General features: G+C 50.3%; 1 protein-coding gene across 8 annotated transcripts in view; it reads left to right on the top strand.

The window, feature by feature from the left end:
• Positions 1 to 26,052, top strand: part of NCOR2 (nuclear receptor corepressor 2) — a 202,309-nt gene that overhangs the window by 12,077 nt on the left and 164,180 nt on the right. For all 8 annotated transcript variants that reach the window (XM_014963218.1, XM_014963250.1, XM_014963209.1 and 5 more), the window contains exons 2-3: positions 2,479 to 2,606; positions 12,464 to 12,644. In XM_014963218.1, the coding sequence (XP_014818704.1) occupies positions 2,479 to 2,606; positions 12,464 to 12,644 (309 nt within the window). The remainder of the gene's footprint in view (positions 1 to 2,478; positions 2,607 to 12,463; positions 12,645 to 26,052) is intronic.

Genomic DNA, 26,052 nt, shown 5'->3' with positions numbered 1-26,052 from the left:
TTGAAGCCTCTTCTGAAGGCAGCTCAGAAACCTTTCCAGCACTTGCATTTTGAAAAACACAGTCATAGCTCACAGTGCAATTTACTGTAGTGACTCTCTGAGCAATTAAACCACCTACGTCCTGCCAGGTCTCCCGCAGTTCCTTTGACAGTTCATCACAGGGCACAGAAATTTGTCAATTTTAATCCTCCTCACTAATTTTTGGGTTATGTTTTCTTCTGGTAAAAGCAAACGCTGCTGTGAGTGAAGCAGAGCAGGTCAGAGTGAGGTGGGCGATGTCTGGAGAAGCAGGAGCTGGTGCTCACCAGCCTTGCCCTTGGCGGGGGCACGTCTGCCATCCCCGTCCTGAGCTAATGGCCTGGTGTAACGAGCTTCCCCATCACTTCAGGCCATGCCAACGAGCTCTGAGCTCCACCAGCAATTTTCTGACAGGGCATAGAGGAGGAAAAGGCAAAGCTCAGCTGAGTGTGGGCAGGGGAAAAGGAATAACAGATGGTTCTCGGGACAAGCAGGAGCCTTTTTTTTTCTCAAGGGCACAGCCTTCAAGCCTCTCAGACGAATAATTCTTGTTTATACGCCCACAGAGGTGACGGTCCTGGTTGTGGGCCTGTTGGTGTGTCTTCCCAGCCATGGTGTGTTTGTTTTGTAGGTGGATGTCAAGAGCTGCATCACTCTTTTTTGCCTTTTTTTTTTTTTTTTTTTTTTTTTACTTGAAACCAGGACGAGTGCATACACAGGGAAACTCTTTGTAGGCATTGATTCTGCTTTTGCTGGGGCTGTAGGAGCTGACGGGCTCCTCCACTTCATATTCCTGAGTTTGTCTTATCTGTGGTTGGACCCAGGGCGTATTCTGTCCTGAAGCCCCTCAGAGCCTCCTGTGTGGATGAATAAAGAGCAGCATCACAGGGTAATACCCTCCCGTAACACTTGCATTTACAGCAGAAGTAGAAGGACGAGCAGATGCTGTCTCAGTAATGCCCTTCTTAGGTCGCAAGAACCTGTCTGAAGACACCCCTTACCCCAAGGCCAAGGTCTGAAAGGGCCAGGCTGGAGGTGGAGACCAGGAGTTTGGGGCTGACATTTCCTAAGATCAGTTAGAACAGAAAAAGCAGCAGCACCACACTATTGCCTGATGCTGGGGAGAAATGAACCTGACTCCAATAACTGGTGCACCTTTCTAGGCTCAAGTAGAAGTGGTGGCCATCACACACCACTGTTCCCTTTGCTCTCCCATCTATTGGGCTTTGATATTCCCTTCGACTCCACAGCTGGCTGGAGGAGAGCATGGCATCCAGTGCTGGGCTCTGTTCACTTACAGCTTGGGAGACAGGGTCTCTAGGTGCAGGTTGGTACTATTTAAGCTCCCAAATCCTTTCTTTGCCCACCACGTGTTTTGCTGGGGCACTTCTACAGCTTCCCTCCTACTGGAGCATGTCAGTCTTCACCACAGCAGATCAGATTAATTTCTGTTGCAGCTGGTAGGGCTGAGAGTCCCCTGCCCACACCCCCAGCTGCATGCACATGGGATTTTATTTATTGATGGTTTATTTTTTTTTTTAGACTCCAAAATTTATTGTTTCTTTTTGAGGGGCTTGGAGCTTTTTTGTTCCACTTGAGTACTGTTCAAAATAGACTCCCAGGTGGGATTGGTTCTTGTAGCATAAATGTGTGTCGGTGTTACCAGGGTTATTCTGAGGCAGGGCTCTCTATGCCATAGCTGAAGGTCTTAGTTAATTAGATGATTAGTCTTCTGGTCAAGTATCTATCTGCAAATAAAAAATAGCAGTTGAATATAGCTGCTAAAATACTGTTGCTGGAATCAGTCTGTGGCACAGAGCAGGAGGGCTTCTTATTTAATTAAAATCAGGAACATACTGTACTGTACTCTCCAAGGGTCAAGGAACAAAAGGGACGTACACATAATAAGTAGCAAACTGTCCTTTCAAACCCCTTGAGCTCAGCCCAGGGGAGCTGTGTTTAAAGGGACACTCTCAAGATAACATTTGTGATTTCTCTTCTTTCTTTTTTTTTTTAATTTTCTTTTTTCTTTCTTCATACTGCTGTGTGGATTATTGAAGCTGAAAGTATCCCGTGACTCTTCAGTTTCTTCTTACCTGTTCTTCCTCTCGGATTTGAAGCTGTCACCAGGACTGCTCAGATGCCAAAATTCCCTGTGTGCGTGCCCAGCGGCAGGGTTGAGCTTGCTGGGGTCCCATCCCAGGAGCCAGCCTGTGAGCAGCCCCAGTAAAAGGCTGGAGGCAGACTGGACTGGAGGCTGAGCTACCATCCCAACACACTGTGGGACTGGGGCTTTCTGGGAACCCTTTTTTGGGGGGAGAAGCACTGAGCTGCATGATCCAGCACCCAGTGCTACAAAGGAGGGGTATCTGCATGGTTTCTCTTGCATTTGCTGGGGTTCACTGCTTGCTTGAAAGTTGCCACCAGCCTTAACGAGCTCTTCTGTGTTTGTTCCCACAGGACGTGGCGCTGTTGGAGTACCAGCATCATTCCAGGGATTTTGCTTCCCACCTCCCGCCGGGGTCTATCATGCAGCCGCAGCGGCGGAGGCCGTCCCTGCTCTCCGAGTTCCAGCCAGGCAATGAGAGGTACCACCTCCCCACATCCCCCAGCCACGGGCATCCCGAGCATCCCTGCTGCGCGAGGGGGTGTTTAGTGCAGGGCTGTGATGCAGAGGGGGCTGTGTGAGACCTTGGGCAACGTTATGTTCAGAGGGGGCTGTGTGAGACCTTGGGCAATGTTATGTTGTGCATCAGTACTGACTGTGCTCAGCCTCTCTGCCACTCTTAGCTTCCTTGTGCTAATGCAAGTGGCACCTTTGCCTTCTGGTTTCTTCCTTTGCACTGTCATGCATTTTAAAGACATCTTAGAAATACCAACCAACAACAACAAAAAAAAACCAACCCTTCCCCCTCACTTCTGTGAAGATACACGTCACCGTGACTGGCTGCATCGGCTTTCTTCAGTGTAGAAAATAAAGCTGTGTGGTTGGGTTTGGTCTGTGGCTGCCGAGGCTGAAGGGAGGAGTGAGAAGAGCTTATTTCCACTGAGCATCTCTGCTTCCTTTTCTGCTGCTCTTCCTCCCCACATTTGTTGTTTTTGTTTCTCTTTCTGCATTCCCCTCGCAACTTTCTCCAAGTGCTTTTTTTCCTGTCTGCTCCCCTCACGGCTCCCTCCACATCCCTGTTTTCTTTCGTAGCCTCCCGTGGGAGGCTGGCAGTGGTTTTGGGTGTTACGGAGGCTGGCAGTGTTTTTGGGTGCTTTGCAGGCAAGGGCTGTGTGGCTGGAAATGCTGTGGATGCTTTAACCACAGGAGCTGGTCTGTTCTGAAGGCCGTCACTCTCACTCTCTGTTTCGTCACAAACTCTGTGCTCTCACAGTTTCTCTTCTGCATTTAACGCTTAGTGGTTTTGGAAAATACTGGCCTGGAAGTGAAATAAGAGCTTTGCTACACTAGGTTTATGCAAAGCATTTTTTTATTTTTTTTAATGCTTAGTCGAGCTAAGAATAAAGTCAGTGGAGAGTCACAGAGATTAATCTGTTTCTCTAAAAATCATAATTGTTAGGGGAGAGGAGAAAGACCTCAGGGTGCTGGATGTGTAAGGGCATGGACGGAGACATAACCCTCTTGCTTCTAGCGGGATGGGTTTGGCTTGGTGCTCAGCAGAAACAAACCCAGGAGAATTTGGAGGAAAAAAATCAATCTCCAAAGTTAGTTTTGTATCTGCCCTCCTGGATGTGCTCTTCTGGATTATTCATTGCACACCTGCATGTGCAGAGGGTAGTGTCACTTCTGATAACTACTAATTTATTGCAGCATGTTACGTTGCCTGGGCTTGCTTTGATTTCTCAGCGCTTTGATTTCTTAGCGCAGAGTTAGCACGGTGAACTTGGAAGTGGGTCAGATTCAAGTAAATTTGGGGGGAGATGGGTAAAGAGGACCCAGCAACATGCTCCTGCCTGTTTTTGTTTTTCACACTAGTTGCGGTTTGCAAAATGGAGAACCAGTTCTGCTCTCCAGTAAAATGAAGTTTTCAAGGTCTGAATATGGTATTAAAAAAAAAATAACATGTATCTTGGTTCTTCTGTATAACTAAAAAAAACCTGCAAGCCTTGGTGTCTGTTGTACCACATGCCTGATCTGGTGTGCTCATCCAAGCATCTCGCTTGGGCTTACAAATGTTTCAAACTCTCCAAACTTATTTTTATGTGGACAATCACATGAATGTGGGTAAATGTTAATGGAGGTGTCAGGTCTAGATACCCATCCGAATGCTTACCGTGATTACTTCGCTTTCAACGTGTCTGGCGAAGTTTTGGCATGCTATAAAAAGAAACTCTTTTTTGGTAACAGACATTTCATCCCTTCTCCCCGTAACATCCAAAAAATTGAACTTTTGCAAAAATTATACTGGGTAATAAAGCTGAAAATACCACTTCAGTTCAGCTCAGTTGGCATCTTGTGCCAGAATGCTGGGATATAGTCTCATTAAAAAAAAAATTGGGGGGCATTCGGGGATGCAGGATGGGGGGGTCTGCGGAAATTTTCAATCCGATGTAATTAATTATTGAAGTAATTTAGAGTGGGTGGCATTAGGGTTGGGGAGGTGTTAGTCCATTCTGCAAAGCCAACTACTGTTTAAGCACTGCGCTTAAAAATTCATCCTGTGGGGGCTTTGCTTTTTCATCTTTGTGTTGTGAGGATCTGCTCTAAAATAGCACCTGATGGGCGCTTGGTTGCTCACCTGAGAGTTCCTCAGGTGCTCAAGGGCCAAGACCCTGGACCTTCTGGAACAGGTTGGGTTAGTCATTGATGCCTACCCCAAAAATGAGCTCTAGCTCTGCCCCTTGCAGAGCGAGGCCTGGACAGGGGAGGGTGGCCGAAGAAGCCATCCCTGCAGCTGAGTCCCCTTGGCAGGTTCATGCCGGGCACATCTGTGAGCACTTTGGCTTTGTTGCTGGGCTGGGATTGAGGGGTTTGAGCAGAGGTAGCTGGCCCTCAGTGTGAGGGGCTGGCAAGGAGGGAGCCACCCAAGTCAAGCAAGTAATGTCCTCAGCGTGGGCACAGGGCATAAAGAGAGGGGAGGTGCAGGGGTGTGCTGTGTCTGAAAGACAGACCCTCACCTTGGTTCCCTGCCTGATAGCCCACCTGGCAGGCAGTGGTGGTGGATGAGAGACAGTCCCCTTGACACTAGTGTTGGTGGAGGGGAACCCTTCTGATCCCCCATTGCTTTGGGTGTTTAGAGGAACCAGCCTGTCTGCTGTTGGTTGTGGTGGCTGATGCTCTTCCAGGGTCACTCCCCTCCTTGAAGAAATCAATTTGTGAGTCTGGTGCAAATGGAGTGTGACAGACTGCCAGGGCTGGAGATTGATCCCAGTGCATGTTCCCACATCCCTGCTCTGCCATTGCCGTGTCCTGGGCTGATTCAGAGCAGTGCCTGCAGCCTGGAGAGGAGGGGACAGCCCTTGGGCTGCTTGGTCCCGGTTCCTCTGAGCCCACCTGCCCAGTGGTCAGCTGCTGTTTCCCCTCCTCTCCTGCAAACCACAGGGATTTACTTTTTTTCCTGTTGATTTTGGTGGGTTGTCCCCCAGTTTGGCTTTGCCTTCACCTTGGGCAGATCTCCAAAGCCTCTGCAGGCTGTCTTTTCGCATGGAATTTGAAGTTTGACCCCATGGATTCTCTAAAGCATGCAGAAATCATTTGGGCTTGCTTAGGTGGTCTTCCTGCAGCTTTGTGGGTTTTCTGTCTCTTCTGGTTGCAGTTTTGCTGTAGCCACCAAGGTGGTGGTTAGTTGTGGCCCAGTGAAAAGGGAACAAGCAGTGAAGCATTTCACCATTTAAGTATGAATCACGGGTTGGTGGCAGAAGGCTGTTGAGTGGTAACTTGCTGGAAGGAATGGGCTGCTGAGATGCTCCCACGTTTTGGGACCACATTTTGGGGCTCCCTAAGCAAGAAGTTCATTGAATGTCAGGCTCAGGCAACTGGATGTCCCCACCATTGTGTGACCACCATTGTGGGCTCTCCTCCCTTGGGTGTGATGTGCCTCCTGCGTCTCACCCCGGACAGCCCAGTTCTGCAGAAGATGCCAGGGAGTTGCAGGCTGTCCTTCTCCAGGTACATCACCCTTGAGAATGTCATCACCCCTTGGTGGATGGGTAGAGACTTGAACTCCCTGTGCATAAATTCTGGCTTGGAAAAAGGAAGGAAGACTTGAACCACTCTGAATCTGTTGCTGTAGGGAAAGTTGGCTCTGTCTGTCTTTACAGGGATGTGCTGCTTTCCTTGATGGTTTTTTTGGTGGCAGGCTTTTTCTTGGAAGGATCTACAGACTTCCCCTTAGCTTGTTCGGTTGGCTGTGCCAACTGGACTGCAGGAGCGAAGAGAAGTATTTCAGGATCTGCTGCTGGTACAAGTCGTACCATGAATACTTGCAGAGGAATGTCCTGGCAAGGTGACAAGGATTAAGGGTGTTTTTTTTTTTTTTCTCTTCTATATATATATATATATATTTTAATCCACAAAATAAGTGGGGAAAAACTGGGTTGAGTGTTAAATGGCAGGTGCCAGTGGAGTGATGGGTCTGAAAAATCAAGGAACTGGGTTTTTCTGACTTCTCTACGTGTTAGGATTTTAGAGCAAGGTTCTGCATTAACGCAGGAATGCTGGGGTGGATAATGGCTTCTCTGGCAGAAAATGTGGCTGTAAATAAGCCTGTTAACACAGTATATTCCACCTCTATCCAGAATAAGATGAGTCACGATTTTCATAGGAGACTATTTTCCCAGGTTCAGGAGACCATGCGCTTTTTCGGAGTCTTCCTGCTTAGCAGTCATGAGGAGTTTGAAGAGTTTGCCCTGTGTTGATCTCAAGTATGACATTTAGGATGCGTGAAGCAGCTGCTGCGTTTCTGCAGCCATCCAAGGTAGCCATGTGCAATATAGCATGAGAGCAGGCCTAATTACTGTGCTTATTGGATGTGATTAATCCTGCTGGCTGAGGAGCCCGGGGAGCGGTGGGAAGCCGGAGCGGTGTGCGTGGCTGCTGGAAACCGCGTGCGGCTCTCGGTCTTCATCTGCGCTGGGCCAAATGGCACCAACTGCTCCCGATTGAACAGCGTGACTGATCTGATTTTATTTATGGTCTTTAATTAAAGTTTCCATTTTTAAAGGTGACCCTTTTCTCGGGAGCGAGCGGTGGTGCGGCTGAAGTCCCCGTAACCATACATCTTTTCACACTTGAAATGATGTTCTGGGAGCTGTATATTTTTCCTCCCCATAAATGAACGTGGGAAAATAAGGACTGGAAAGGGCAGATGCTGGTGTGTAGACAGTTGGTGACAAGTCTTGTCTTGCAAGTACCCTCTGCTCCAGTGTGGGCTCTGGGCACGTACACAAGTGGGCACAGAGGAGATCTGGAGACTCTAGGCTTCATGGAATGGGCCAAGGTGCCCTGGCAGGGAGGCGTGTGGGGAAACCTGGGCTTTGCCTTGGCTTGGATGGAGGGGTAAAAGTTCATGAAGCAACTTTCCCATGCATAATCTTGAACCGGATTTATTTGGGGTGAGGAAAGGTGATCTTGCAATGTATGCAGCAGACCTGGTGAAATGTGGGATGTCCCTGAAGCCATTAGTTCAAGGAGTGCTCCAGCCACCCAGGATGGCCAAGAGGGCTTTCCCGTGGTGCTCCAGGTTTTGGATGCCTAAAGAAGGTGTATGTGGGAGCTTGTGGATAGACACAAATACTCCTCCTCCTCCTTGAGTTGAGGCAGTGGTACAGTGTTAAATTTTCTGCTGGTCCTGTCCATGAATAATTCAGACTCTGTGTATGAAGATCTTCAATATACAAGTTTTAAATAAAGCATCTGCTCTCACCTAAATTGCAGTTGGCTTGGAAGAAGTTGGCTGAGGGGGTTGCGTGAGGCAGCTGAGGCACAGCTACCTGCCTCTGTGTGGGAATGCACCGTAGGAGCATCACGAGGAGGCACGTGGGACTGGCTGGTCACAGGTGCTCAGTCAGACCTCGTGAGGACGTGGGTGTCCTTGAGCTGGACCACATGGTGAGCTAAGCATCCTGCTCGAGGCTGTCCCACACCTTCGGCTTGTGAAGACTCAATCCTGCTGCTGGCAGACATTGCTGAGGGCATGGGAGCTCCGCCTTCCACACCCAGACAGGCTGCTCTTCCCATGGCCTGTGTTGGGAAGTTGTGATGGTTTTTCTCCCTCTCCACCTATATGACAGAGGGAATATATCAGCCGGCCCCCTACGTGGTTTTCTCACTGCCTGGTGGCAGGTTTGCTCCTACAAACCCTCCAGTTTCTCTCTCTAACAAGTCTGAATTTTCCCAGTCTCCCACACTGGCTACCATTAGCCATAAAGTGATTGCTGAAACCTCTGACAAATCTTAGTGTTGGCTATAAATAATTCATTTCAACACTAATGGTTTTCTATATTACTTGCTCTCAAAAGCATTTTATTGTCTGTCTGTACCTGTGGGGGCTGGAGACTTTTTCTAAAGCTTATTTTTGGAGACAATTTCCCACCAAGCATCTCAGCCAGAGGAAATAAACAGCTGCAGCAAGGCCATCGTTTGTCTTGGTTCTGGTTCCAAGAGACGGCAAGAGCCAGTTTTCCAGCCCAGTTATGTTGTTTGGCCCCATAATGTAAGGAATAATATTTGTGGATGGGAGCAAAACTTAAAATGTGCCCTTGCTGGGAAGCTGGTGGGAGCCAGATCATAGTGGCTGCGGGTGCTTTGAGCCCTTGGTGCAGGAGGCACGTCTTCATGAAGTCAAGTTGGGTTCACTGGATGTTGCAGAACAACAGTCGTTCCTCCTCCTGCCACCTTCTGCTGCTCAGCTGATGAAGACGGGAAGGTTTGAAGAGCAGGGGAAGGTTGTGTTGCTCTGAAGAGCTGGGCAGCGTGCTCCTGAGGTGGGTTAGTGGGGTGGGAGAGTCCTATTTGACCTCCTGAAAAGTTTGTATTTGCCCATTTCCCTGTGAGTTGGCTTCAGCAAAGTAAAGAAGATTAATGAAAGATCCATTTAGATCTCATCAGGGCTGCTCTTACAAGCCCCAAGAGCAGCTCAGGATGTCTCATCTGATCCTCTCTCCCAAGAGAGAGATGCTCTCAGCTTCCTCTCTACCCAGCTAGCACTCAGCCTCTTTTTTTAAGCCAGTCTTGTGCTCAGCTGGTTCTGGTGTAGGTATAAGGTAGCAGAAGATGTTTTCCCAGGCTCCAGTGAAGCTCATAGAATCATCTAGGTTGGAAGGGACCTTAAAGATGTGCTGGAGCAAGCTGTAGAATTTTATCAGCTCATACCTTCCTAATGCCCTGTGTGAGTCTGCCGAGGAAGCGGCCCCGGTGCGTGAGTAACGCGGCTCCGCAGCTGGTAGGGTGCGATTAGGAATCAACCAAAGGTCTAATCTCGGGTTATCTTGGTCTTCTGGACTGGGACCTGCCCAAAGCAGAGCTGTGGGCGGATGGCTGGATGTCAGGGCAGACCCCGGGCACCCAGCCTGGGTGCATCAGCAGATCTCACGCCGCTGCCCTTGTTTAAAGCAGTTCAGTGTTTGTGGCGAAAGGCTCCAGGTGAGGACTAACCCGCCCCACTTCATAATTAACGCTGGCTTTGGGGTTATTTCATTTAATCATGTATAACTCATATGCAATTAAAAACACTCTTTCCCTTCAGCAAAGTAGGGATCTCTAGAATAAACCAGCCAGGTGGGAACTATTTGGAAAATGCAGCAAAACCCCAAACGCAGTGTAACGGGAGGGTTTTTTAGGCAGGGCTATTTTTATGCCGACAGCGACGTCATTGCTGTATAAAAGTCTGTTGTAAAGAGCTCGCTGCAGGTGTGGATGTAAAGAGTGAAAGGTGTGAAGGCTGCAGGCAGGAGCGCTTGTCTTTGCAGCCAGGACAGGCTGAGCGGGTTGTGTCGGGCAAAGCAATCTCGGGAGCGGCTGGAAATTCCAGTGGATAAACTTAATAGCAGTTCCAATGGATGTGGAAATGGAAATAAAATAGCACCCTATAACATTGCAGCTGCTTTCCCCGGCGTGGCCCCTGCCTCGCTGTAAGAAACTGCCTTTGTAAAGCTGAATGTTGCTCTTATCTTAAAAATAGATGGGTTTTTTTTCTGAGTGTAGCAGTTGTGTTGGGTTGTGTGGGGTTCCTGACAACTGCAGAGGTCTCAGAGCTGTCCTGTGTCAATTAGCAGCTTCTGGGTAATACGGCCTTCAAAAAAAAAAAATAGTGAAAATAAATACATCTGATTTTTAATTGCCTCAGTACAGCAGAGCCTTGGGTGTTGGAATATTTTAACACCTGCCCAGCTCAACAGTTGCTTATTGTTACTGGGTTTTACAGCAGAGCCCACAGCCTCGGCGTGCAGCTGCGGATGGGCAGGGTTTGCAGGCGAGGGCTTGGGACGAGCCAGCAGGAAACCTGAGAGGTGCCATGAGATATTTCTGGGCTTGCTGAGAAAAGCTGAGGATCGTTGGGTGCGAAAGCACTCACAGGTGAAGCGAGATGTCCTTTGCTGCCGAGTTTTAAGAGCTGCTCTGCTCCAAAAGGTTGGCTGCGTGAGCTGTGCCCTCGCTGTCCCGGAGGCTGGGGACCGGCGTGGCAAAGGCAGCACCGAGCATCCCTGCATCCTTGTCCCTGCATCCCTGTCCCTGCATCCCTGCCCACCCGTCCCCTTCCCGCTGGGGAGGAGGAAGAGGACGAGGCAGATTAGGTTTCTGTGTGTCAGCAGCAAAGCTCCTGCCTGAATCCCAGCGCCGGCCACCTGTGCCAAACCCACAGCAGCAGAGTTTGGCTTCCACATGCTTTCTGCCTGCTGTTGATATTTAAATTAAAAAAAAAATAAACTATTAAAGAGAGGAAAAAAAGCTGTGTCTTGCTCCCCAGAGCAGGGTGAGGTTTGGTGTGCTGCTGCAGGGGAAGGCAGAGGGCTTTGCCCAAGGTGGTGCCCCTGAGGAGGTGGCTTTTACCCGGGGTTCCTCCTCTCCCTGGATGTGGTCCAGAGCCGTTACAGCCGCTGGAAAGATTCCTGCTGGCTCCAGAGGGTTCTGGGTCCTTCCCTTTTTGTCATCCTCTCCGAGATGTTTAATTAGCTAGGTAAAAATGAATGTCAGCAGTTGCAGTTTGTGGGTGGGGGGCCAAATGATGCCCAAGTTCCCCCGTCTGTTATGCTTGCTCTTGACAAAATGCATCCCCTCCCTTCCTCCCCTTCGAGTAGCTTCAAAGGCTGTTTAGTTGGTCGTTGTTTGGTAACTGGGGAGGATATTTCACCACGCAGCTCAGGAGAACTTGAACAATCTTGTTTAAGGAAGAAAAGGGAAAAAAGGCGTTTTTTTCCTTCCACCAATCTTTGAATCTCTGTGCTCTATTTTATTTTTATTTTTTTAAGAGACACTTCTGCCTGAAGTGTTAAAAACACACCCTTGGAGCTGCTGCAGCAAAGCTGATCCTTGGGCATAGTAAAAGGTTTAATGTATTTTTGTAGGATCCCTTTACAATTCCCACCAGAGAATCCTACTAGGAAAAATAGAACTACAAAAACGTTCTACATTTGTTTAAAAGAAAAGAAAAATAACAACCAACAAACCGAAACCCAGCATCCAGGTATTATTAATGGTGTCATATTTAACAGGTGAAAGACTTTTGAGCCCGATGTGACTTGTCGGTGCAGTTGCTGTCACTGGATAATGTGCCCTTACAGCTTGCCAGGTCTGTGTCAGAGACGTGCAACTACATGTGGCCAGTTTCTTTCTTCCCCCATCCTGGAAAAATAAATCCCTACTGTCTAGCCACGGAGGAGTATGCATTTTTTCCCCAGCATATAATCTTTGGTATTCCTATAGAGGATGCTAAATATAAACAGCGATGCAGGTACCTTTGACTAAATAAGCCAAACGTGGCAGAAGGGACCTCCGCCCAGTCTTAGGGGCCACAGAGGGATTTATGGACCAGACTTGAAGATTTTTCTGAACATTGGCTTGTTCTGGCACCCTGACCCACGTGACATGACAGGGAGGGCTCAAACCTGCAGCCTCATTCACTTTGCCCTGGTGTAGGGACAGCCACCCACCACGTGTGGTGGGGCAGGAGATGGCAGTGGGGCTTTCCAGGTGACAGAGTGGCCTGTTAGGCTTGGAGGATGGTGGTGGTGCTGCATCCCATGTCCTCCTACCCTGGGTGACACCTGGTTCTGCCTGCATGCAGAGGTGCTCTGTGCCCAGCGATCAAGCTACGGAGCATCCTGGTTCTGCAAAGACCTGAGGTGTTTGAGTTCAGGGCCACCTGGCCTCCCTTCATGCATCCTTCTGGGAAATGAGCAGAAGTTGAGTCCTCTGTCCTCCCTGAGTAGCTCGCAGTTGTAGAGCAGGGGAAAGCAGAGGTGGTTTGTTTTCTAAAGGCTCCTTTGTCTTTGTCCCTAGATCTCAGGAGCTTCACCTGAGAACCGAGGCGCATTCCTATCTCTCGGACCTGACCAAGCCAGCGGACTTGGAGTTCATTGAAACCAAGAGACCGCGCCTGGATCTGCTGCAGGACCCCCTGATGCGGCACTCGCCTCTCCTGAGCCAGAGCCAGCAGGGAGGGACAGAGGATCTCTCAAAGGTAAGGGGACGATGACAGGGGGTGGTGGCTGGGTGTGGGGGTCTGTGTTTTGGGCTCCCCTTGGCTTGCGTAGAGCTACCTTTGAGGCTCTGAGCTGCTACTGAAATCAGTGTAGATCATGGTTCTTGCTGCATCGAGCACTACTTGGTAGTGTTGGATAATATTCGTTGAGTTGGGGTGACCATTTTGAGGAAGCAGAAGCACCTCAGCTTTCCCCATAATGGATACAGTCACGGGCTTGCAATTTACTGGACTATTAGATGCACCAGGACAATTTGGAAGCTCCTGTAGGCTGAATTAGGGCTGGTCATATCTGGCTTTTCTGGATGCTGTGCCCTGATTTGATTTTTACTTGACCTTTCTCGTTTATCACATCTCTTTATTTAATATTGGTGTTTGAAGGGTTTGAAGTGGTTGCTGGTGGTTTTTTTTAATATAATCTTCCGTAGGAAAACCTCTCTTGTCTTAGACTCATTTAACAAAGCAAATTGTTTACTTGCAATTGTCCCCTCTGCACGTGTAATAAATGCTGCAAAGAGAAATCCCTTGCTTATGTGCCTGCTTGGATTTCCTTTCATCCTCCGATGGGGTAAATTGTACTTGATTTTACCTCGAGCTTGGACATATTCCTGGTTGGCAGGGAAGTCCTTCTGGGTAAGGAGTCTGGGGGCAGCTACTTGTGCTGCTGCTGTGAGCCGAGGGGTGAGGCAGCTGCAGGCTGGGCTTCGGAGATGTCTGAGCCCAGAAGGAAATGGAAAGGATGTTGAATCCTTACCCAGGGTGATGGGGATGGTTTGCTGTATCATTGTGGGAGCTGACTGAAATAACACACAGGCAAGAAAGCTCTTAATTGGGAGTGCTGGGGTATTTGGACATATCTTATCCCTATGGTACTGCTGGGCTGTATGTGAGATCCCTCTGACCTGTCTCCAGTGAGAAGAACATCTAACTATGAGGTGGTTCAGATGCCAAGGGAGGCTGGGCAGGGTCTCCTGGAGGAGAGGGCTGCAGGGACTGATGGTCAGGAACGGTGAGCTGATGCTGGAAGGGATGGAGCAGCTCTTCTTTAAGAGCTGTGTTTGAACTTGGAGACCATGAGAAATGCACCAGACATGTCAGCTTGGTCTCCTTTAGATTTTCATAGTGTGTTGCCTTGGAAAAGATGCCTCCGAGGTGTTGTGGCTCTTCTGTGTCCCTTCTTTGCTGCTTTGTCCAATATGTGTCTTAATGAGGTGGTGTTGTGACCAGCCAGGAGTCTGCTCTGTGCCACAGGGACTTACTGTGGTGGCTCTGAACCATAGGGTATACTTGAGGCATACTGGGTTGGGTGGCTGATGGGAAAAAGAAACTGTTGGCCATGAAACAAAGAAATATCCCTCTCCGAAGACGTGAGGAAACCAGGACGGCTTTTCTGTCTGCACTTTATTTCCATCAGCAGTTCTGTTCTGCTTCTCACCGGAAAACCACGTATTGTCTCAGCTATTTGTTCCTAATAGGCAAAGCCGCTCTTGAGGCATTAGTTGGTGAGTTCAGGGGCTGTATTTGCTGCTTGGTCTGTGACACATTTCCAAGAATTAAATGGATTTTATGAGGCTTAAAACATTTGTTAATGAAAGAGAAAGAGAGAGAGAAAGCTGCGAGATACAATTCATCAAGACAAGATTATGCTTTTAGTGGAGCCATTTGTAATTTCAGAGTCTGGAAGGGAGAAAAAAAATGTGGTGTCCCTGACTGGGGAGAGCCTGAGTGGAGCCAGGATTAGTTGCTCAAAACTAGTGGGGGTTGTTTGCAGAATGGGTTTGATGGAGCTCACTGTGAGACTGGGATGATCTCAGTGCAGTTTGAGTGATTGGGAGCAGAAGGCAAGTCTGGCGTGTAAGCCCAGCGTTCTGAAGGTATAGCTGCCTTTGCAGCTTGGGAAATTGGATTAATAGCAGTCTTTTGGCTTTATTCTTGAGCAGTCATCCTCAGACTAGTCTAGAAACTGCTTGTGGACATTAAGGTCGTGGTAAAGCTCCTGCAGCTGATCTGTGTACCTCCAGACCTGGAACAGTCCCTCTAACAAACCTCAGCATGTGAGAGGGGCTGTTCTGGGTCTGATGGTCCAGAGGAAATGGAAAGAGTCTAGTCTTTGGCCACAAGCTGTGGACACTTGTGAATCTGTTCTATTTACAAATGTAAAACTAATTCTTGCGTCCATCCTAAGCCAGCAACAGTGGAATTTGGCACTTGGCTCTGATGGTGTGAGTCACCATCCAGAAGAGCAGATAAAGATGTTCCTGAGAGGTTCTGTGCTGAGCTCCTCTGCCTGGTTGATGAGGCCTCCTAAAACAACATGTCCTGATGCAGCCCGTCCTGGTGGCTAATCCCCATTCTGATCCATCCATCAGACACTGCCCTGTGCTTCGCTTCTAGCAGCACTGTGGTTTTCCTGCTTGCTCAGCACATGCTCCATTCTCAGGGGTTCTCCTACGAGCTTCATCCCTTCCCACAAAGTGGGTGCAGAGCCAGAGGTCTCTGCACATCCCCAAGCCATGTGTGGACCAGAGCAGTGGTGGGACGTGTGGCACATGCGTGGTGGCAGGACGTGTGTCCCGGGACGCTGGCACATGCGTGGTGGCAGGACATGTGTCCCAGTGACCAGAGCCAGAGAGAGAAATTTGCTGTTCCATTTGTGCTGCTGACTCAGTGCCCGACAAAGCCGTTCGATACTCTATCTGGGGCAGCTTTGTGAGCCGGGTGAGATGCACCACGTGAGCCCAGTGTTGCCAAACGCGCTGGTGGTGGTTTGGACGGAGTATCCGAGGAGTTGCTCGCTTACCCCTTACCCCATTCCACGATGTTGCAGTCACTGCGTGGGGAGCAGCTCAATTTACTCACCAGAGCAACAGCACTAGGACTGCTTTTCATGGTGACTTTGCAGATGAGCTAATCTTTGCACAGTAAAGAGCTCCACAAAACCCTCAGTAAGAAGTGTAGGGGGTTGGTTATATGCTCTGGGTGCCAGCCTGACTGTCCCACAGGACGTAACTAATGAGCAGCAATGGATGTTGCTCTCAGGCAGTGGGTACCTGTCTCTCTCTGCTGGTTTCAGAGCAGCAGTGGAGCTGAGATGCAGGTGATGTGAGTTTAGCTGATAACTGTTGGTTACATCGGATTTACCAGCCTCCAGCCCATGGGAGAGAAGCTCACCCCATTCCTGCACCTTCCCAAGGCCTTTGTTTTGGGCCACAATCTGTGCTCTGAACACAGATGAAGTAATGGATGTGGCAAATGCTGGCAACAGGTTCCGGAGTTGTTTTCCCAAAGATAATTGGATCTCTCATGTCTTTTATTCCTCATCTACCTCTCCCAAGCGTGGGGTGAGCTGGGCCCCTCTGACCCATTCAAAATCACCGCAGCCTCACTGCAAGCAAGGCTTAGTTTGTAAGGAGAAGGTAATGTCTTCTATTAGATCAGCGCATTAGAGCTGGAGAAAACAGACACGCTTCTGGGCAGCGTGCCTTTCAAAAGCAGCAGCTTTACAGCTAAATCTCAGTTGGTCTAGTAAAAGATATTGCCTTTCCTTACGAACCTCTCATTGCTCATATCCTTGAACACTGGTGTTTCTTTTCAATCTGGGGAAGAGTAGGCTGTTTTTTTGCCTGCTTTCCCCCTCTTGAGCATCTTTTTCCCTACAAGAGGGGTTGCTGGGATGTTGCTGTGGTCCATGTATATAGTCCTGTACTCCTGCTGCTGGATGTTGCCAGGAGGGCTCAGCCTGTTGGGGGAAAAGTGAGATCTCCCCGTGCCCTCTGTGCCAGGGTGGGCTGATGCTGCCTCTGAGAAGGTGCTCCCTTGAGCTGGCTGAGAATAACCAGGCACAACTGAAGCTGGGCTGTTTTTTCAATCACTGCAAGCCTGGATGTGCGATGCGCTGGAGGAGCTGCCGTGATGCAGAGTTGCCGGGTGTGCTCTTGGCAGAGATGAGGGAGCTGGTTCCCAGGACCCTCAGTGGCTTCTGCTTTCTTTCCGATAAAGTCATGGACCTTCAGCACGTAACAGCAGATAGGAGTAAAACAGACGGCTCCAGCAGCATCCCTGCACCATCCCCTGCCTCTGCGCATACGTGCGCAGCTGGTGCTGCCTAGATCCTGCCCCGCAGGGACAGCGAGCGTGGCACGCCTGGTCCAGCAGCGCCTGCTCTCCCCTCTCCAGAGCTGGAGGTTAGTCCTGCCTCTCCTCATTCCCACTATGCTTCCACTTGTTCTTCTTCCCGTTTCTGAGACTGCTTTTCCACCACGTACGTGGTTTGCCGCTCCTTCCTATAGGATGTGAGTCAGTCGTGATCTGCATTTAGTCCCCTCGCAAGGGCTGGCTGGCTGCAATTCCACGTAGCCTATTGCTCCAGCAGGAATATGCTTACGGGGAGCCATGTAGTCCCACGGGTACGGGGCTGGGTGGAGGCTTAGGAAACCTGAACCTTGCTGCCATCTGCCCTGGCAGGCCGCTGGTCACTGGGTAAGTCTCTTCCCCTTTCTGTGTCTCAGATTTCCCCATCTGTACAAGGGACAATGCCACTTCCCTCTTTTGTAAAATAATTAACAACTATTGATGGAAAAAGGCTATTAAGAAGCCATGTGTTGTTGAGACTTGGACTCTGCTTTACATTGTTGAAGGGTTTTAATTTCTTCCCTTTCTGCATGAGTGTTTTTTTTTTTGTTGTGCTATGGACTAAAATCTGGAATAAGAAAAGGGAAGGGGGGGAGTCTTGGAAAAGACAGCACCAAGGCCAGGAAATACGTATGGCAAAGCAGAAATTAGGGCAAAGGGTATTTTGCTTTGATGCACATTAATGTAGCTTTAAAAGCAATTAATTGAAAAAGGAGGAATTAACACATTTAAAATGCCTTTTTAATGATGCATTGAAGCCAGCAGCGTACATGCCAAATTTCACACTGGCTGCCCATTCCAGAGCCCAATTTACAATAAAGTCCTGGAAAAGAGGCTGTGGGATGGAAAGGCTCTTGGCTACCCTGCTAACTCCTGCCCCGGCTGCAGGCTGGCAGAGCACTGAGGACAACCGAAAGGCCTTTCGGGAGCCCTGCTTCTTCCTCGCTGGTGGGTGCCCTGGCAGGGCTGTCCCCTGGGAGCTGCTCCATCCCTCCCAAATATGCCGGGGGAGAGGGGCCAGGGACTCCTGCAGCAGGTTTGCTCCGTCGTGGGGAAGGATGCTCGGAGGGGCAGCTCCCAGCATGGATATCTGGGCTGGCTGGTAAATCACCAGTGGCGTTTGCGCTCCGTGGTTCTGTTATGGGAAGGTTGATCTTGTTGCTGGGATTAACCTCTCAGAGTTTCCAGTGGGCTGGTCTCGCAGTTATTAATGAAACTGGCTGGAACTTGTGTTGACCTTGGCAGAGGCCCCAGTTGGCTTGGAGGTAACTGGCAAAAGCATAATCTCTAATTGAGTAATCCAGGGCTGGGGGAAGGGGAGCGGAGGGGGTGGGAGCGCAGCAGCGCTTTGAAGCGGGATTGCCGCGGTGCTCCGACGGGATGTGTAGGAGGGGAGCGCTCGGAGAGGCAGGGAGCCCAGGGAATTAGCAAGGAAAAGCGAGGAGGCACCTCGGTTCCTGCACCCCGGGCTCCCTCTTGTAGAAAGCAGCCCTGAATTCCAGCGCCTCCCCGTGATTTATTGCCGCAGAACAATAGCGCAGAGGGGCTGGAGAACCACGTGAGGCTGCGAGTGTCGGCCGTCCCTGGGCGCGTGTCCTCCCGTAGCCTCGAGTCTGTGGCTCTCCCTTCCCTGCTGGAGGTTGTTTTCCACTTGGGAAAAAAGAGCTCTGAGCCCGTTACAAGAGTTTATGATGAATGTCTTCAAGCAGGGACCCAGTGGTGGCACATGATGGTCCTCCTTGGCGATGCACCTCTGCCGCAGGAGAGGGAGCAGTTTCCTTGGCCAGCTGTGGAAGTGCCCACATCTGGTGGGGAGAACTTGGCTGGCAGGGAGCCCCATGGGATGCCCGGGCAGAGGGATCCTGCAGAACCAGGGTAGCACCGATGGAGAGGGGACATCCCGATGCTGCCAGCTCTCTGCTTGCTCCAGGTTATCCAAAACCCAAGTGAGATGCAGAGCTCAGTGCCAGTCCATGGCTTGATCAGCCCTGGGGAAGATGAAATGCCTCAAACGACTTGCCACAAGAAGATAGTTCTCACCCTAAGGACGGCAGTGTGGTTAATGCAAAACCCACACGTGCTGTGTGGCCTCCCAGCTACTTCTTGGAGGAGCAGACTTGTATGGAAGTGGCTCTAACCTCAGGTCTGAGGAGTGAAATGCAACAATTTTACTGGGTACAAACATGCCTACGTCTTTCCTGCTTTTGTCCTCCTTTCCCTGCAGAGAACAACATTTCTTAATAACTCTCCGTGGAGCCCTCTTGGCTGGGAGGCAGGTTGGGCTTTTCCTGAGCTCTCGAAGCTGCTGGTGTCGTTGGGTGCCCATGAGGAGTGAGTGGCACGGGGTTCTTGAGTTCAGCAGCTGTAGGAGGATCCTCCTGCAACGTGTTCGGCATCCACCCATCTGCCGTGTGGTTGCTCACACTGTTGACTTGTGCCTGATAAAAATCTGATTGCAAAAACGATTCGGTGGGGTGAGAGAGGGAAGAGGGGGGGACGACTTTGCGTTAGGGCAGGGATGATTCAAAGCTATTTCTGGGAAGATGAGGGAGATGTTGGCATTCTCTGTCATTCCTAACATATTTAAAAGCTGAAATATTTGCATTGTTCACATTGTCATAGCGCAAACACTTCTGGCTGGGTTTCTCCCTTCCCCTGCTTTCCTTCCTGCTCCGAAGATCATTTCCAAACCACGGGAGGATGAGTGTGTTGAGCCCTGCTCACCTGCATGTGAACACACACCTTTGGGACGTGGGTCTGCTGTGTTCCAGCAGCCTGGCTCTCCTGGCATGCCCGGGAGCTCACGGCAGTGGCCGTGCCAGGATGGCTGCGAGGGCCTGTCAGCAGCCCGTGCCGTGCACCAGCTCGGGATGGGAAGCCAAGGGAACAAACAGCTGGAGGAGTGTTGGATCTGAAACGGGATGCTCCATCCCATGCACAGGCTCATGCTGGTTTCATTTGGAAACCAGATGCTGTCAGGCTTTTGCGTAGTCCTTGTGAGACCTTCAGCTCCTCCAGCCAGCCCTGGGCTGGGGGGATAAAGGGAAGGAGCCCTGACATTGACAAGAAAACTGATTTTTATGCCATTTTTCAGCAGAAGTTCCTATGGCTGAAGAACTGAACTATGACCTGAGAGGCTTGGGCATGGCAGGGAAAGCCCTCGTGATCTGTGTAAACGCTTTGGGGGACAAGATGTAAAAACTGAGCTTGACCTTCCCTGAGCCACCTGCAGCCCAGCTCTCCCTGCCCCGACAGCTCCAGCCCACGGTGGTCCCCGAGCCACAGAGAGCGGGGCCAGGGCTCAGCATGGCTGGAAAACCCACGGGCAAACTGACAGTGCCTCAAGCACAGGCTGTTTTTTCGCACATCTTGGGCTCATTTGTGGTGATCGACATCCAAAACAACCTTTTAAATTGCCTTCCAAGCCGTAGCGGTGGAGAAGGGCAGTGTGATAAAGCTGGCTGCTTCTCGGGAGCCTGCTTCATCGTTTACATAATTGGACTTCTCTGTTCCATTCAGTCAATATTACAAGGCTCGCACAGTGCGACATCTCACCTGAGCTGCTTGAGGGAAAGAAAGTCCCTTGATTTTGTGTGCCTCACCCCTGTAATTGGAAGAAATATTGCCCGTTTTTTCTGCTTGCAGCAGGGCAGTGCTGTGAGCTGGGTGTGCTGTGGGGATTAACGGAGATTTTTCTTCTCCATCTTTGAAGTGTTTGTACGTGTTATGTGTACCTATTTTTTTCCTTAAATAGTAAGGATTCTTACGTGCCCTGTTATGTCCTGGAAATACAGGGGAGCAGATCTAGTTTGCTGCTTAACTTTGTCAGTCCTTGGGTGGGACTTAGGAAATGGGATTGGTGTGGCAGGAACTGGCACCAGTCTCCTGTGCATCACTTTGAAGCAGAGGGTTGGTGCGGGGTGAGGAGGGCTGTGTGGCCACCGCTGCTCTCCCCTGCTGGCAATCTGCTTGTCCACACTTGTGGTAAAGAAGAAACCACCTCCTGGCATGAATTTCCAGGGGAGAATTCAGTCCTGGTAACAAAGTGATGTCCTGGCTATTTTCTTCTCCCTATTCACAAGCATGTCCATCTTCTCGGAGATGAACTTGGCAACCCTGCGCTCCTCTCCTCGCCACGGGTCTTCCCTGGGGAGGGCGAAGGGTTTGGTGGAAGCAGCTCGGGTGTCTTCTCTGTGAACGTACAGCACCGAGCACGGTTTTGGCGCTGTACTTTTCCATGGTTATGAAATGCAGCCTGTCCACAGCTCTGACTCACGCAACGAAAGCCAGTGAGTTGTGACACCGATCAGATGAATTTTGCGTGCCGCGCGGGGAGGAGGAGGGTATTTCACTCTAAAGCCTTCCCTCTCAGCGCCGGGTGGAAAGCCGTGGAGGAGACGCAACAGCAATCGATGGTGTTTGCCTGCTGCTGCTGGAGGGGAGGGAGCTGGGGGAGTGATTTCAGAGATGGATTTGGCAGAGAGGAGTTGCTGCTCTTTGTGCCTGTGGTGATGGAGCTGTAATAACATATTGAACATGGCAACAGCCCTTGCTAAAGCTCCGTGACTCTACGTCCGGGCTTCGTGGAGCCTCATCTCTTAACAACACCCTCAGCATCGATAACAAGAGAGGAGCTGTCAAGTGCCAAAGGGCCTAGTTACAATCGCTTGCTGAAAAACTCCTTTCTGTTTGGACTCAAACCTGCTTTTTAAACATGAAACCTCTCTGGCTGTGTTTTAGGCTGAGAACATTCAGAGATTTTTCTGGCTTGCTCCACCACGAAACGCTCTGCAGCTTCGTGCTGTATGGGGGGGCCCGAGGGGTGATGGACACTGGTGAGCATCAGGAATGCTGGCTGCGTGCTCGGCGAGCGGAGAGGGGTTGTTTTAGGACAAGCTGACAGGCCCTTGGCTTGTTCTGCTGCTCTCGAAAAATGTAATTCTAATTCTTGGCACCTTTTTCCAGAGGATAAGGAGCGAGAGCGCAGTGGAGCCTGCTCCCTCTGCCCTTGGAAATGGGCTTTTACCCAGCGGCAGAGCTGGCTCGGGGCAGGAGCCATGTGCTCTCTCCTACCCCCACTTTGGTGAATCCAAAGCTGAAATTAGTGGGGGAGAAGCAGCGTGGGATGAAATAACCTGAACCACCTCGCAGTCCTGACCTAGATCTAGTTAATTTTTGGTCTGACCAAGCATCTTCTGCAGATGCTGATTAGATTCAGGAAGAAATTTTTTACTATGAGGGTGGTGAGATACTGGAACAGTTTGCCCAGGGATGTTGTGGATGCCCCATCCCTGGAGGGGTTCAAGGCCAGGCTGGATGTGGCCTTGAGCAACCTGCTCTAGTGGGAGGTGTCCCTGCCCATGGCAGGGGGGTTGGAACTAGATGATCTTTGAGGTCCCTCCAACCCAAACCAGTCTATGATTCTATGCCAGTGTTCAGCCCAGCTTCTGCTCGCCCTGGCCCGGGACCGGCAGCCCCTTTGGTCCTGCTCCCGGTACCTTTTCCTGCGGGATGCAGGGATGGAGCAGAGCACTGTCCTCTGGCAGTGCGGAGCAGCAGAGGAGATGGGCAGCAGATGTGGGGTTGCCCAGTGCATGGTGCCTCCACTGCATTTGCTTGAGGGGGTCCCTGTGGGGCTGCAGAGCCTGCAGCACCCTGCTCCAGCACACGCCGGCAGCAGGTTTCTCCGGTGCTTCATCACCTCCTCAGCCTGCACAGTAACACTTCCCAGGCTTGCCTTTGAACGACCCGCTCCCATCGCTGCCCTGACAAGGGACATGGCTGATTTCTCTCCTCCCTGCGCCGTTCCCCGAGGAGCAGCAGTGATCATTTCTGCCTTCTGATCTGCGCTTTGGATGCTGTCGTTCCCCTGGCTGCTCAAGAAAGAACCATTGCCTGGTGCAAATCAAGCCATCCCACGTGGTTACGCGACCAAACCAAGCACAGGCTTTTATTTCAGGCTGTTTTTCAGGTCTGCATTATTTTATCTTGTGCCAGCCATCGCAGGCATGACGTAGAGCAGATTGCCCCCAAGCAGCTAATGTGTTTCTGCCTCAGCAGCAGGCAGAGTGGCAGATGTAAACACTGGAACGTTATGGTTTCTCAAACACTAAAAGCTGCTAAAGAATAGGCAGGTATGTCTATATAAATATATACTGTGCGTTATATTAATGGCTTTCAATATTTGGAGAGAGATTTGTAAGTTCATGCATCCATGAATGTTTCATGTGTATATACTTTTTCACAGGTTTTGAAGTAATTGAAAAGTCGACATTTTTTCGTAGATATATATATACACACATAAATATACGTTGCCTCATGTACTTGTAAGCTGTTTTTTCAAAAGCTTCTTCTAGCTGTGCACTTCAGTGAGCCTGCCTTCAGCAGCAGCAAGGAAGAAAAGCTTACAGTCTCGAGCAAAGCTAAATATTGGTTTGAGTCAATCTGGGTGCACTTGGAGACATCACTAGTGTTCATGAATACAGCATAATCGCTGATTGGAGTGGGGAAATTTCATCATAAAGGCCCCAAAAGGGAGTTTTATTATTGCTTTCTTCCAAATGCCTGAATTTTATTAGCTTCAGTCATTCTTGGCAGGGCAGTGGAATGGGATTTTATAGTTAGCAAAGGAAAAGTAAACACAGTAATCATTTCACAGCCCTGTGCCTGCCAAACCAGGATGGAAATTCCAGCCTTGGTGGGAAGCTGCCGCTTTGCTAACAGATAATAACAAATTCACTGTGGGCTTATTCTTGCTGTAGGAGCTGTGATGTTCAGGGTGTTTTTCTGTTAAAAAACCCTGGCCTGGAGAGGCAGGGGTGCTTTTATGCTTTTCTGCAGGAACACCCTGGGCAGGGGTTTGCAGTTTGAGCGACTCCCATGGCCATTGACAGTTAGAGATGGTTCTTCTGCCCTGAGCCCTCTGGAGCTGCTTAATCCTGTGCTCTCGTTGGTATTTGGTCTTCCCTTGGTCATTCTTGCTCTGATGGTGGAGCTGAGTGATGCTCCAGGAGAGTCATGCTTGAGATGCTGCGATGGTCCCTATACTATGACGCCACCTCTACTCGCTGAATGAGGGGAAAAAAATTCTATGGCAAAAAAATTCTCCAAACAAATCCAAAACTCTCACGAAAGGTTTGGTTTGCATCTTTTTCTGGGCTTGTTGAGGTGGAGGGCTTGGCTGCCAGCTCGTGTCTGGACCAGGACCCACCTGCATTCCCTGTTGTGGGGGGACATTATTTCTTCCCCCCCCACACCCCACTGGCTGGGGGGATGGTGGTGGGGATGGCTGGCACTGCTGCCCCCCTGCCTGCCACCTCCAGGGCTCAGGATGTGGCCTCCTGAGGGAAAAGCAGGCACGTACCTCCCCTGTCAGCACGTACCCTGTGTCTGGCCTTGTCCCCTCCTGCCTCTTGTGATGCCAGGGCCATGTCCCATCTCCCGGCGCATGTCCCAGGGTGTTGTCACAGCATCACAGCTTGTGGGGTGCCAGGGACCGTGGCAGCAGTGTGTCCGGGGGGGCTGCAGGGCTGCTGGTAGATGCTCTGGGCAGTGGAGGGGCAGGTGGAGGTGGTGTCCCCCACCATGTCCCATGCACGTGTTGGGGACGGCGCTTTGCAGGGTGCAGGGCAAGTAACCACTTAAAGGGTGGATGCCAAAATGAAGGGGGAGTGTGGCTTCAGCAGTGTGTCGGGGACAGATGAGGCCGCTAAAAGCTTCATTAAAAGCCCAGACAGGCTCTTTCAAGGAAAGGGCTTTTTTTTTCTCCCTCAGCCTGTTCTTTACGTTGGTTAATTTTTTTTCAAAAGCATCTAAGCAGCTGTGAGCATTGTCTCAGGCTTAAACAAGTTTTGCAGTGCAGCCACCTTGAAATGGAAGTCAGATCGGCTTGGATTCCTGATGGAAAAAGCTGTTTGGTTTTTTTTGTGTCTCAGCCAGTGAGGTTCACGGGTCAGGTTCACCAGTGACCCCTCTCTGCTTCCAGGCTGCTCTGTTCAGACCTCATGTGCGTGTTCGACTCTCACAAGACATGTGTGCGTGCGTACTGAGATGTTCTGATAGATGTAAAGAGACTTTACTGATAAAAATTGAACTTTGGGGATCTTTACTAGATTTTGGGGGCAGGGGAGGTCATTGGAGTATTGCCATTAAGTCTGGTTTTCTTACAGTCTTAGAATTTCTGGGTTTTACAGATGAGAGGTATTTGATGTCTGAGAGCACAGCTAGAATGAACCTATGCATTAGGTGACCCTAAAGACATTAGAGCAGTGAAGTGGTGGCATGCTGTTAGTGAGGGGAGCTCGGTGGATTGCTGTAGGAGCAGTAACTTCTGTTTTTTGAGCTGGCACAGTTGGAAAAGGAGCTGCTGGGAGTGAAAAGGAGTTTGGTTCTGGAGCCCATCAACCCATGCCCCATGTGCTGGGAGTTCCCAGGGGTGGGTTGTTGCTTGGTGTGATGGCTCTTGTATATAAGAGGAGGTTTGGGTTGGTCCCACAACACACCTCTCAAACCATCTCTTGGGTGTTGCTTGCATTCCCATTCTCCATCAGTCAAGCTCCTTCTCGGTAGGCAGCTCAACCTCTAGGAGTTGGAGAAAAATAATTTGGGTGATGGTTGTGCAGGGAGAAGGGAGGGAGGGAGCGTGAGCAGCCTTTAGGTATGTCTTACTTGCGGCGCTGGTTAAATAGAGCTGTCTTCATTCATTCCCTTCCCTCCTCTCTAAATCTGATGCCCCTTTCAAGCCGATATTAATGCCGTGTGCCGGTCCTGATTAACTCCTGGACAAATCCCCTCTCTGTGGGGCCGCCCGGGTGCTGCCCTCCATGGACTCCCCCCTTTGGCTTTTTGTGGATGAGGAGTCCCCACTCGCCCCTCTGCCTCCTGCCTCCTCCCCGGCAGGGAGAGGAGGAAATTTAAATGTTTCTGAAGAGCGACATTTCCATTTCAAAAGCTGTTCGCTCAAGTGCGTCTGGAGTGGGATTTCTCTCCCCCCCACTCCGCTCTGAATGGGAGCTTTAGAAGTCTCATTTCCTCTGCTTGATAACACCAGGCTGAGAAGGGCTTTTGTCTTTTCATTTCCCCTCGATTTTTTATTTTTAAATAAGTGAGGTTTGGAGAAGCTGCCGCGGTGGATTTTTTCCCTCCCCCGTGTTTGTCCCTGTGCTGGAGGATGCACCTGGTGTCACTGGAGCTCTTTGGGGTGCAGGGACCCATTCCCTGGCCCTCCCCAGCTGCTCCGACCTGGGACCACCCTTCC

Source organism: Calidris pugnax, unplaced genomic scaffold (assembly GCF_001431845.1).
Source record: "Calidris pugnax isolate Ruff unplaced genomic scaffold, ASM143184v1 scaffold32, whole genome shotgun sequence".
Classification (NCBI taxonomy): domain Eukaryota; kingdom Metazoa; phylum Chordata; class Aves; order Charadriiformes; family Scolopacidae; genus Calidris; species Calidris pugnax.
This window is presented reverse-complemented; position numbering and strand designations above follow the sequence as displayed.